At 46.0% G+C, this 12863-nt stretch overlaps 1 protein-coding gene across 1 annotated transcript in view; it reads left to right on the top strand.

Annotated features, from left to right (window-relative positions):
- The window catches only part of LOC111960166 (dedicator of cytokinesis protein 11-like), a 133369-nt gene that overhangs the window by 21046 nt on the left and 99460 nt on the right, over positions 1 to 12863 (top strand). Inside the window, 9 exon segments of the mRNA XM_070437805.1 lie at positions 371 to 454; positions 3216 to 3356; positions 4090 to 4344; positions 8552 to 8674; positions 9015 to 9097; positions 11173 to 11295; positions 11458 to 11534; positions 11809 to 11993; positions 12581 to 12647. Coding sequence (XP_070293906.1) covers positions 371 to 454; positions 3216 to 3356; positions 4090 to 4344; positions 8552 to 8674; positions 9015 to 9097; positions 11173 to 11295; positions 11458 to 11534; positions 11809 to 11993; positions 12581 to 12647 — 1138 coding nt within the window.

Below are 12863 nucleotides of genomic sequence, written 5' to 3' on the forward strand. Positions count from 1 at the left end.
CTTTATCTGTAGCAGGTCCCTAATGTAACCTACATCCTGTAACCCTGGACATAACAACAGTACAGTATCTTTATCCCATAGAGACCTCACTGCTTTAATGTATCTATAAACCCAGAGCAGCACATGGAGAACAAAGAGAGCTGTAATCTCTGTATGATGAGGCTTTTAACTGGCTCCTCTGAGATGTCCCAGCTCTCCTCTTCATAGAAGGCCTGGTTATCTCTACTGTCTGTCTGGGGCTGGGTGGTGTGAGAGGAGGAGAGTAAAGGAGAGAGGGATTTAGGACAAGAGGGGGGGATGGCGGAGTTCTCTGTTGAGCTCAGCTGTGACCTGAAGCTGTTATTTGTCTGTTCTTTCTGTCTCTCTGCAGTATGCTAGGGAAACCGACCAGCTCAATAAATTCAACAGGAATGAAGGGAGACTAAAGCTGTTCTCTCTGGACCATGAAACACAGGTTAGTACTGTTTGTTTTACTCTATTCATTTCCAATAGGACTGGCGCCGATACATAGGGCAGCCGTGCTTCTAGCCCCAAGGCAACTTTTTTATGTGTTATTTCTTACATTATTAGCCCAGAACATTTTTTGTGTTATTACATACAGCCGGGAAGAACTTTTGGATATCAGAGCCGCGGTAACTCACCAGCATTACGACCAGGAATACGACTTTCCTGAATCGGTTCCTTTGTTCGTACCCTCCAGGGCAATTGAACTGATTCCAGAGGCTGATCCAAAACACCACCGACAGAGAAGGGATATTCAGAGTGGACTTCTAGTCCGACTCAGGACTATTCAACGCTGGTCTGACCAATTGGAATCCACACTTCAAGACTGTTTTGATCACCCGTACTGGCATATGTTACGGGTAGCCTCCGAGAATAACATACACTGATACGGTGACTGAGTTTTTTTGTCTATCAGAAAGTGTATAGGAGATCTTGTACCCATTGTCCCTATTTAAACCTACCCTAACCAGAAACCGTGGATAGATAGCAGCATTTTCACAAAACTGAAAGCGCGAACCACCGCATTTAACCATGACAAGGTGACTGGGAATATGGACGAATACAAACAATGTAGTTATTCCCTCCGCAAGGCAATCAAACAAGCGAAATGTCAGTATATAACAAGCGAAATGTCGCCCGCTTTGAGGATACGACACGGCCCGCTACCAAGGACTGTGGGCTCTCCTTCTCTGTGGCCGACGTGAGTAAGACATTTAAGCGTGTTAACCCTTGCAAGGCTGCCGGCCCAGACGGCATCCCTAGCCGCGTCCTCAGAGCATGCGCAGACCAGCTGGCTGGAGTGTTTATGGACATACTGTATTCAATCTCTCCCTATCCCAGTCTGCTGTCCCCACATGCTTCAGATGGCCACCGTTGTTCCTGTACCCAAGAGCGCAAAGGTAACTGAACTAAATGACTATCACTCCGTATCACTCACTTCTGTCATCATGAAGTGCTTTGAGAGACTAGTCAAGGATCATATCACCTCTACCTTACCTGACACCCTAGACCCACTTCAATGTTCTTACCTTCCCAATAGATCCACAGACGATGCAATCGCCATCACACTGCACACTGCCCTATCCCATCTGGACAAGATAAATACCTATGTAAGAATGATGTTCATTGACTTTAGCTCAGCATTCAACACCATAGTACCCTCCAAGCTCATCATTAAGTTTGAGGCCCTGGGTCTGAATCCCGCCCTGTGCAACTGGGTCATGGACTTCCTGACGGGCCGCCCCCAGGTGGTGAAGGTAGGAAACAACACCTCTACTTCGCTGATCCTCAACACTGGGGCCCAACAAGGGTGCGTGCAAAGCCCCCTCCTGTACTCCCTGTTCACCCATGTGTGGCAAAGCACGCCTCCAACTCAATCATCAAATTTGCAGATGACGCAACAGTAGTAGGTCTGATTACCAACAATGACGAGACAAACTACAGGGAGGAGGTGAGGGCCCTGGGAGTGCGGTGCCAGGAAAATAACCTCTCACTCAACGTCAACAAAACAAAGGAGCTGATCGTGGACTTCAGGAAACAGCAGAGGATGGCACCCCCCTATCCACATCGACGGGACTGCAGTGGAGAAGGTGGAAAGCTTCAAGTTCCTCGGCGTACACATCACTGACAAACTGAAATGGTCCACCCACACAGACAGTGTGGTGAAGAAGGCTTCAATTTCAGGATGCTGAAGAAATTTGGCTTGGCACCTAAAACCCTCACAAACGTTTACCAATGCACAATTGAGAGCATCCTGTTGGGCTGTAATCACCCCCTGGTACGGCAACTGCACCGCCCGCATYCGCAGGGCACTCCAGAGGGTGGTGCCGTCTGCCCAACGCATCACTGGGGGCAAACTACCTGCCCTCCAGGACACCTACAGCACCCGATGTCACAGGAAGGCCAAAAAGATCATCAAGGACAACAACCACCCGAGCCACAGACTGTTCACCCCGCTATCATCTAGAAGGTGATGTCAGTACAGGTGCATCAAAGCTGGGACCGAGAGACTAAAAAACAGCTTTGATCTCATGGCTATCAGACTGTTAAATAGCCATCACTAGCATATTAGAGGCTGCTGCCTATAGGCATAGATTTGAAATCACTGGCCACTTTAATAATGGAATACTAGTCACTTTAATAATGTTTACATATTTTGCATTACTCATCTCATGTATATACTGTATTCTATTCTACTGTATCTTAGTCTATGCCGCTCTGACATTGCTTGCCCAAATATTTATATATTCTTAATTCCATTCCTTTACTTAGGTTTGTGTGTATTGTGTGAAATTGTTAGATATTACTGCACTGTTGGAGCTAGAAAGGCAAGCATTTCGCTACACCCACAATAATATCTGCTAAACACGTGTATGTGACCAATAAAATTTGATTTGATTTAATGTTTGAGTCTATTAAAGCAGACCTATGGTATGATGAGTATAGATGTGTATACCTGTAGATGAACAACATGTCATGTCTGTCTGGCCAGTCCCAGGGCCCTGCTGGCTTCACTGGCATCAAGTGAACGTCTCAATTAGAGAATGTCTGTGTATGTACATTGGATGTGTTTCCATGACGATGGATGCCAGAAGCTAACCAACATTCCCTCCTTAATCTTTCTTCCTGACCTCCCTCTCCTCCTTCCCCTCCACATCCTCCTCTCCTCTCTCTCCTCCCGCCTCTCCACTTCTTCCTCCCCTCCCCTCCAGAGGTTGGACTTCTCGGGTATAGAGCCTGACGTGAAGCCGTTTGAGGAGCGTTTCGGCCGACGCATCGCTGTCAGCTGCCATGACCTCACCTTCAGCCTGCAGGGCTGTGTCAACGAGAGGGGGGACGGGGTTCTCACCAATGTAAGGTCACATAGACACACACCCTTCTGCTCCAGCGTAGGTCACCGCTACAGCTCGACACTCCGTCTGAGAGAGGGACATTTGTGTGCTACATGAATTATGCATAACAGAGAACAACAGATACAAAATTAACATCAGGCTCTTTGTGTTTCATGCTGTATATTCATCTTATGTTGATATCATTATTTGATATAAAAAGTATTATCCTAAAATAGTACATATTTTAATGTAAATACAAATTACACTACAGAGACCTATGTCATGATCCACATTCACATTTCCTGATGACTGTAGTTAGTTCACATTCTGCTATGAGTGTGAGATGAATGCAGTGCCTCTTTGGCGTCAGCCAGCAGTATAGAGAGCAAACTAGTGAGTACTCCCTCTCCCTCCTTCAGAGTGGATTATCGTAGACATGAAACACAGTGATGAATAACTTCATGCCCACTAGAGCATTTATAGAGCTGGGGGGACGGCGGGCGGGGTTGGGGATGTTGGCTGACCGACATTTGCGTGGTTAGGAAATAGTTCTACTCTCCTCCTCCCATCTTAAACTCAAACTTAGATAGGCTTAATGGTTCCTGAAAGGAATGGCCATCATTCAATATGCTTATATCTACATAAGTGCACATACACTCATACACACACGCTCTTTGTTTTTACCTTGTAAATACACACAGACACGCTCTACCCCACACACATACTCCCTTTCCCATCTATCTCTGTTATCCAGGTGGAGCCGTTCTTCATCAGCCTGGCTCTGTTTGATGTGTCTAAGAGCTGTAAGATCTCCTCTGACTTCCATGTGGACCTCAACCCCCCCTGTGTACGAGAGATGCTGAACGACACCTCTCAACTCTCCCCTACATCAGAGGGAGGAGGTGGCGGTGGTGGTGGAGGAGGAGGAGTGAACAGTGATGCAGGGAATGGGAATGGTCTGCCCATTCTACAGAGGGTGTCTGAGTCTCTGCTGCGTTTCCCTACTCAGGTAGGACCATAGTGACCTTACCTGCCCTATACCCTGTGTGTTGGCTTGTGTTGTGTTGAKGTTTGTTTAAACACACACACATGAGTAGGCTAAATCATGCTTGTGTTTCTGTAGAAATTATGGTGGGATCACAGAATCCCAAGATTAGAAACTTAGTCTGTCTCTCCCTTATTTGATATAAATACTTTAAGGTGAAATTCTTAATTAGTGAAACTGCCACGACAGTTTGGGATATTACAACAACAAAGAAGTTACTGCAAACAACGAACACWATTTTTTTCCCCTCTGACATTTCAGGCTTGATAGAACAACAGAATATATGCTGCAATTAGTTTTCACCATGCTGCCGGAGGCTCCTCTCCTCCGTTTCTCCTCCCTTTCAACAACAAGACAAAAACAATAACTGTAACATAGACACAGGTAGTCAGGAAGCAGGTGCAGTTAGTGAGTTTGATAATAGCGAACATGGAGCGATGCAAAACAAGAGAAGCGTCTGACATAGAAACATTAACAATACTACCTGATGACTGATAACAAAAGAGTGCTATACAAAGGGTAAATAATCAAGTGAGCAATGAAGTCCAGGTGTGACTGATGATGAGACGCAGGTGTGCGTAATGATGGTTGCCAGGTGTACATAAAGATGGGTTGCTATGCTTAGACAGGTGATGTCAAACGCCTGAGCGGGAGTARACGTGACGATAACAAAGGCGCTGGGGCGAACAGTGGGCTGTTTCACTTAATACAGATTCCATCTTTTAGATTTTCAGTTGATGATCTTAATGATCGGCTATGAAAAGCCAACTGACATTTACTCCTGAGGTGCTGACTTGCTGCACCCTCGACAACTACTGTGATTATTATTATTTGAACATGCTGGTAATTTATGAACATTTGAACATCTTGGCTATGTTCTGTTATCTCCACCCGGTACAGCCAGAAGAGGACTGGTCACCCCTCATAGCCTGGYTCCTCTCTAGGTTTCTTCCTAGGTTTTGGCCTTTCTTTGGAGTTTTTCCTAGCCACCGTGCTTCTACACCTGCATTGCTTGCTGTTTGGGGTTTTAGGCTGGGTTTCTGTACAGCACTTCGAGATATCAGCTGATGTAAGAAGGGCTATATAAATAAATTTGATTTGATGAGACAGGGAAGAGGCTCCCCTTTTGAAGACCCTCTAATAAACTCAGTCGAAGTCTCAACTTACTGTTACAAGGTAGAATACACAAGGTGCAATTTCGAAACTTGGTTGTGCATCAGCATGATAGTCACTTAATTAGTACATGTCAGCAAAACACATTTTGATTAGTAAGTTAGTCTAGCGGCCAGCTATCTAATCCTGTGGTAATTACGGTCGAATTAGAGCCTGGGGGGCCCCCATTTTCTTTTCGTCAGTCTCACTCAGGTGTCATGTTAAAAACTGCAAACATTTCTCGCCACCGTGCAGGACATAAGGTGTAAAACTGCTCATTTTCTTCTCCGCCACATGGCAAAATGAGTAGAATTACATGATATGAACACCAAAACTGCTGACTGAAGACGGGACGGCCAGGCATCCGTGCGATTGAGTCCGTTTCTGCGTGATGAAACTTTCTTGCTCCTTTCTGAAACAAGGGAGAGGGTAGTCAAGTGGATTTGGTTCAGTCAGTCATCTTAATGAACCCTTCCCAGCTAGCTAGTTTACTGCTTGTGGCTAGAAACATGAGCGAGGAAAAAGTTGTGACTTACGAGTGTTCAGAATCATATTTTTTTTTCAGTAATTGTTTCAATTTTTAAAACTAAAATATAACATTAGACGTTAATGCCGTAGTGAAGGCCACTGCGACACAGTGCTGTTGTGTTGTCGGCTTGCAGCACAAACCCTACCCATTGAGTAGTGTAGACTGTATCACGGTGACATCCAGATGGTGACTTCCAATATTACAAGTTATTTATCATGTAGACTGCTATCCTACTCAACATAAAATCAAGTAGGATGGAACAAATTGGCGATGGTGACCCRGACCAGGCCCAAATCCCTGACATATGACGAAGGAAGAGGTGGCGTTATAGAGGCCGGCGTGCGGGATACCTGACAAGACTACGGCGAGTGGACAGACCGCCTCTACCCTATTGGCCAACGTGTAATCACTGGAGAATAAGCTGGACGAGCTCTGTTTGAGACTATCYTATCAAAGGGACATGAAGAACTGTACTATACTATGCTTCTCGGAGTGATGGCTGAACAAGGACATGGATAAAATACAGTTAGCTGGGTTTCCGGTGCATCGGCAGGACAGAACGGTAGCGTCCGGTAAGCTCCGAGGGGGAGGGGTGTCTCTTTGTTAACAACAGCTGGTGCTCAATCTCTAATATTAAGGAATGTCTCTGGGTTCTGCTCGTTTAAGTTAGGATACCTCATGATAAGCTGTAGACCATGCTATTTACCAAAATAGTTTTCAGGTCATAACACACACACACACACACACTCCTGCTGGGCCCATTAACAGGATTACCCAGCAGCATTACTGACGGTGCCCAGCAGTAAATCACAGTACACAATCAGACCACTGCAGTTCTGAACCTCCCACCCCTAGACTTGAAACATAACAGCAAGAACATAGGCAAGGGAGAGTGGAACATGGCTGCAGAATACCCTGTGAAATGGAAATAATGGAAAATAACTGTGGATAACATCTAGACCCAGAAACAGAATGAAGAACAGAGCATCAAACAATAGAATCAATCAAGACGATGGTCATTCTCACTCTCATTGGTCAAACAATGCATGCTGATGACACAAAAAATGGAACTTGATTAAGCTCTTTCCCAGTGTGTGTGTTTGTGCGTGGACCTAGCAAAGACTAGCAGGACACAGAGAAATAGATGGCCTACTTCTGCGATTACTGTCTGATTATAGACAAGGAGGCCAGCAGATCACAGTGTAATTGAGGTGCTGTGTGGGTGTAGTCCAAGGACAGCCTCCTTCAGCCCTCAACTCTCTCTACTGCATCGGTCAGTAGCAGCAGCACAACGGTAGTCAAGGTGTGGTACTGGTACAGGTACTGATACTGGCAGGCTCGCCTTAGTCAGGTCCCTTATTAATGTCCCATCTCTCTGGTACTGGAATTGGCAGACTTACTTCAGCCAGCTTTAGACATATTTATATTGTGAATAAAGTGTCGTTTTAAGGGTATCGCCCATGTGGTAGCAGACATTAGCTAGGCCACGCCATTCTGTCATTAGCCAAGCCACAGCTAGAGCATTTTAATGGAACTCATTATGTCACAGCTGGTGTATATTTACTGATCCAAATGTCCCATTCATGTCTCAAGAACTCCACTCTTACTGTCCTTGCACTCCCAGGAATATCATTGGTTGTGTGTGTGTGTGTGTGTGTGTGTGTGTGTGTGTGTTGTGTGTTGTTGGTGGTGTGTGTGTGTGTGTGTGTGGTGTGTGTTGTGTGTGTGTGTGTGGTGTGTGTGTGTGTGTGTGTGGTACATGCACACTGTGAGAGCCACGGTTGGCTTCATATCACTGACCCCATAATAGTTTGAGTTCTGTTTGGGTTTCCTCTAACTTCAACCACAAACGACAGCCATTCCCTGCCCAGGCCTGTATAGAGACAGTGGATAAAACTATGACTAGGACCTACTCTACATATAACAGATGTCACATTCTCAAACTGTAAAAAGAATACTGAAGTTTTAGCAATGTTTTCCACCTCTAAGGTCTGCATCATGTTTAACAGCCTCATCCTCCTCCCTCCATCTGTCTTCTCCTCTAGGTATATCTAGATCACAGTCTTAAACCTCATCCTCTTCTGTCTTCTCTCTAGGGTATATTAGATACACAGTCTTAAACCCTCATCCCTCCTTCTGTCTTCTCTTCTAGGGTATATTAGATACACAGTCTTAAACCCTCATCCCTCCGTCTGTCTTCTCTTCTAGGTGTATAGATACACAGTCTTAAACCTCATCCTCCGTCTGTCTTCTCCTCTAGGGTATATTAGATACACAGTCTTAAACCCTCATCCCTCCGTCTGTCTTCTCCTCTAGGGTATATTAGATACACAGTCTTAAAACCTCATCCCTCCGTCTGTCTTCTCCTCTAGGGTATATTAGATACACCAGTCTTAAACCCTCATCCTCCACTGTCTTCTCCTCTAGGGTATATTAGATACACAGTCTTAAACCCTCATCCCTCCGTCCCTCTCCTCTCCTCCCCTCCAGGGTATCTTCTCAGTGACCAACCCCCATGCTGATATTTTCCTGGTGGCCAGAGTGGAGAAGGTCCTACAGAACGGCATTACACACTGTGCTGAGCCCTACATCAAGACCTCAGACATCAACAAGGTTTGTCTGTGTGCGTGTGGTGCGCGCGTGTGTCTACGTGTGTGTGCATGTGGTGCGTGTGTGTGTGTGTCTGGTGTGCCGCTTCAGACGTCAACAAGGTCCTTTCCTTCGCGCCTCTCTCACCCATATTACTGCTATTGCTATTATTAGACCATGTGTCAGAGACAGGACTTACATAACCGCCCCAAAACCAATGGTTCGAGAGCTACTTTTTAAATTGAATTGCTTCCTATTTTGGTCTCAGTTCCATCATGATCAATTGAGTAGCTGTTCCACTGTTATAAATCATAAAGCCTGTGTTATTACCTATACATTGGACTCATTCTGTGTTCCCCTCCAGACTGCCCAGAAGGTTCTGAAAGCTGCCAAGCAGACGTGTCAGCGCCTGGGCCAGTATAGGATGCCCTTCGCCTGGGCTGCCAAGTAAGACACAGCTTTTACACACCAGTAACTCATACACACTACCGACTCACGTTGTGCTATCATACGGCAGATTAATGGAATGTACATACCACAATCTCAATGTGCTCTCCTACAATAAATGTAATGTATCCAATATAATAAGAAGTGAAACAAATCAATTAAAATGTTATTATTCACATGCCCCGAATACAACAGGTGAAGACCTTACAGTGAAATGTTTACTTACGAGCCCCTAACCAACAATGCAGCTTAAAAAATATATATATTCGTAATAATAAGAAATAAAAGCAATGCAAATAGTCTGGGTAGCCATTTGATTAGATGTTCAGGAGTTTTATGGCTTTGGGGTAGAAGCTGTTTAAAAGCCTCTTGGACCTAGACTTGGAGCTCCGGCACCACATGCCGTGCGATAGCAGAGAGAGCAGTCTACGACTAGGGTGGCTGAGTCTTTGACAATTTTTTAGAGCCTTCCTCTGACACCGCCTGGTATAGAGGTCCTGGATGGCAGGAAGATTTGCCCCAGTGATATACTGGGCCGTACTTACTACCCTCTGTAGTGTCTTGCGGTTGGAGGCCGAGCAGTTGCCATACCAGGCAGTCATGCAACCAGTCAGGATGCTCTCGATGATACAGCTGGATAACCTTTTGAGGATCTGAGGACCCATGCCAAATCTTTTCAGTCTCCTGAAGGGGGAATAGGTTGTCGTGCCCTCTTCACAACTGTCTTGGTGTSCTTGGACCATGTTTGTTTGTTGGTGATGTGGTCACCAAGGAACTTGAAGCTCTCAACCTGTTCCACTACAGCCCCGTCGATGAGAATGGGGGTKTGCTCATCTCCTTTGTCTTGATCACGTTGAGGGAGAGGTTGTGGTCCTGGCACCACACGGTCAGGTCTCTGACCTCTTCCCTATAGGCTGTCTCATCGTTGTCGGTGATCAGGCCTACCACTGTTGTGTCATCGGCAAACTTAATGATGGTGTTGGAGTCGTGCCTGGCCGTGCAGTCATGAGTGAACAGGAAGTACAGGAGGGGACTGAGCACGCYGCCCTGAGGGGCCCCTGTGTTGAGGATCAGCGTGGTTGATGTGTTAACTACCCTTACCACCAGGGTGCGGCCCGTCAGGAAGTCCAGGATGCAGTTGCAGAGAGAGGTGATTAGTCCCAGGGTCCTTAGCTTAGTGATGAGCTTTGAGGGCACTATGTTGTTGAACGCTGAGCTGTAGTCAATGAATAGCATTCTCACCTAGGTGTTCCTTTTGTCCAGGTGGGAAAGGGTAGTGTGGAGTGCAATAGAGATTGCATCATCTGTGGATCTRTTGGGGTGGTATGCAAATTGAGTGGGTCTAGGGTTTCTGGGATAATGGTGTTGATGTGAGCCATGACCAGCCTTTCAAAGCACTTTGTGGCTACAGACGTGAGTGCTACGAGTCGGTAGTCATTTAGGCAGGTCACCTTAGTGTTCTTGGGCACAGGGACTATGGTAGTCAGCTTAAAACCTGTTGGTATTACAGACTCAGACAGGGAGGGGTTGAAAATGTCAGTGAAGACACTTGCCAGTTGGTCAGCGCATGCTCGCAGTACATGTCCTTGTAATCCGTCTCGCCCTGCGGCCTTGTGAATGTTGACCTGTTTAAAGGTCTTACTCACATCGGCTGCGGAGAACGTGATCACACAGTCGTCCGGAACAGCTAGTGCTCTCATGTATGTGTCAGTGTTATTTGCCTCGAAGCGGGCATAGAAGTAGTTTAGCTCGTCAATATGTTTACTTTGAGACAGTGTGATGATCATTTATTTGCATCTAAGGTGTTCCTGTACGGTGCACATCCTCTTCACACCGAGGTAAATATGAGTGTGTTTTACACAGTGGAGGCTGCTGAGGGGAGGACGGCTCATAATAATGGCTGGAACGGAGCTAATTAAATGGCATCAAACACATGGAAATCGTGTGTTTTGATGAATTTGACACCATTCCACTCTATTCCGCCTCAGCTATTACCACGAGCCCTTTAAGGTGGCACCAGCCTCCTGTGCTTCTACACAGTAAATATGATCCTGTCTGTGTGTGTTGTTCTCCAGGCAGGTGTTTAATGATGCCCAGGGCAGTCTGGACATGGACGGGAAGTTCTCTCCTCTCTATCGCCAGGACAGTAGCAAGATCTCCACCGATGACCTCATCAAGATGCTGGCTGACATCAGGAAGTGAGTCATCAATAAGACCTATGATGGCTGTGACAGTACACTGTAGGGGGTTTGGCGTGCTGTCTGTGCTATATGTCAGTCGGTATCCTAGTGTCTGTTTGCACTGCAGGCGTACTCTGGTTTTCTAGTGCTTTGACTGTTTCATGCACGTTCACCCTTTAGGCCAGAGAAGAACAAGCTGCAGATGATCCCTGGACAACTAAATGTCACCATCGAATGTGTGCCTCCAGACTTCTCAAGTGGGTAGTTTTATTCAGATATGTGCACCATCCATATTCAAACATTTGCCTTAACTAGTGTTGTTTCAGCCTGTCGTTTACATTAGATTGAATGATAAGTCAAAGTGTTAGTGGTTAATTTAATTAGTTGATGACGAGTTATATTGATTAGTTGCACTAATGAACTCTTTACTCTTGCCCCCCCCCGTATGTATGCATTTATAAAGCCTTTATAACAGCTACTTAAGACGTTCTAACATCGATTGCTCTAATGTCCTCCCTTCTTCTCCCTCAGACACGGTGACCTCGTCCTACATCCCAGTCAAGCCCTTTGAGGAGGAGTGTGAGAGGGTCTCTGTGGAGATGGAGGAGTTTCTCCCGGGGGAGGCCAAGTACAACTACCCCTTCACTGTCTTCAAGAACCACCTGTATGTCTATCCCCTGCAGCTGAAATACGACAACCAGAAGACCTTCGCCAAGGTGGGGGAGAAGAGGGAGGGAGKGAGAGAGAGGGAGGAARGGGAGAGGGAAAGCGAGGGAGATGGTTTTAGTCATCAGTGTGGAAATAGCAACACCAGACTGACTTGCAAGCATTGAGTGCAGTTGGTTATTGTGTTTACAGCTCGCATGACTACTTATTGACTGTCCTTCTTCCTGGGGGAGTTATTGTGTTTACAGCTCACATGACTACTTATTGACTGTCCTTCTTCCTGGGGGAGTTTGGGGGAGTTAGTGTTACGCTTCACATGGACTACTTATTTGGACTGTTCCTTCTTCCTGGGGGGAAGTTATTGTGTTTACAGCTCACATGACTCTTATTGACTGTTCCTTTCTTTCCTGGGGGAGGTTTTGTGTTACAGCTCAATGACTACTTATGACTGTTCCTTTGCTTTCCTGGGGAAAGTTATTGTGTGTTTACAGCTCACCATGACTACTTATTGAACCTGTCCTTCTTCCTGGCGGGAGTTAATTGTGGTTTACAGCTCCACATGACTACTTATTGAACTGTCCTTCTTCCTCGGGAGAGTTATTAGTGTTGACTTGAAGTTGTCTTATTATCCTTCCAGGCAAGAAACGTAGCGGGCTGTGTGGTGCCATTCGAAGCTCGGACGAAAGAAGGCGCGGCCCCCTCTAAAGGTGAGCGTTTGTTTTGGATGAGAAGGTGTGTGAGGTTGTGAAAAATAAGACTGGGAGTCCCTAGGAAAAAGACACTACTGATGTGAAAAAAGTGGTCGCCAACAAAATAGAGGAGAGAAAAAAAACTCTTACGTAAGCCAGTTATTACAGCTGGCAAGGAGAGATAATGAGATCACTTAGCTCACTCACCACATTGTGTCCTCGCACACTATC

The sequence above is a fragment of the Salvelinus sp. IW2-2015 genome, linkage group LG37, assembly GCF_002910315.2.
Source record: "Salvelinus sp. IW2-2015 linkage group LG37, ASM291031v2, whole genome shotgun sequence".
In the NCBI taxonomy this organism is placed as follows: Eukaryota; Metazoa; Chordata; class Actinopteri; order Salmoniformes; family Salmonidae; genus Salvelinus; species Salvelinus sp. IW2-2015.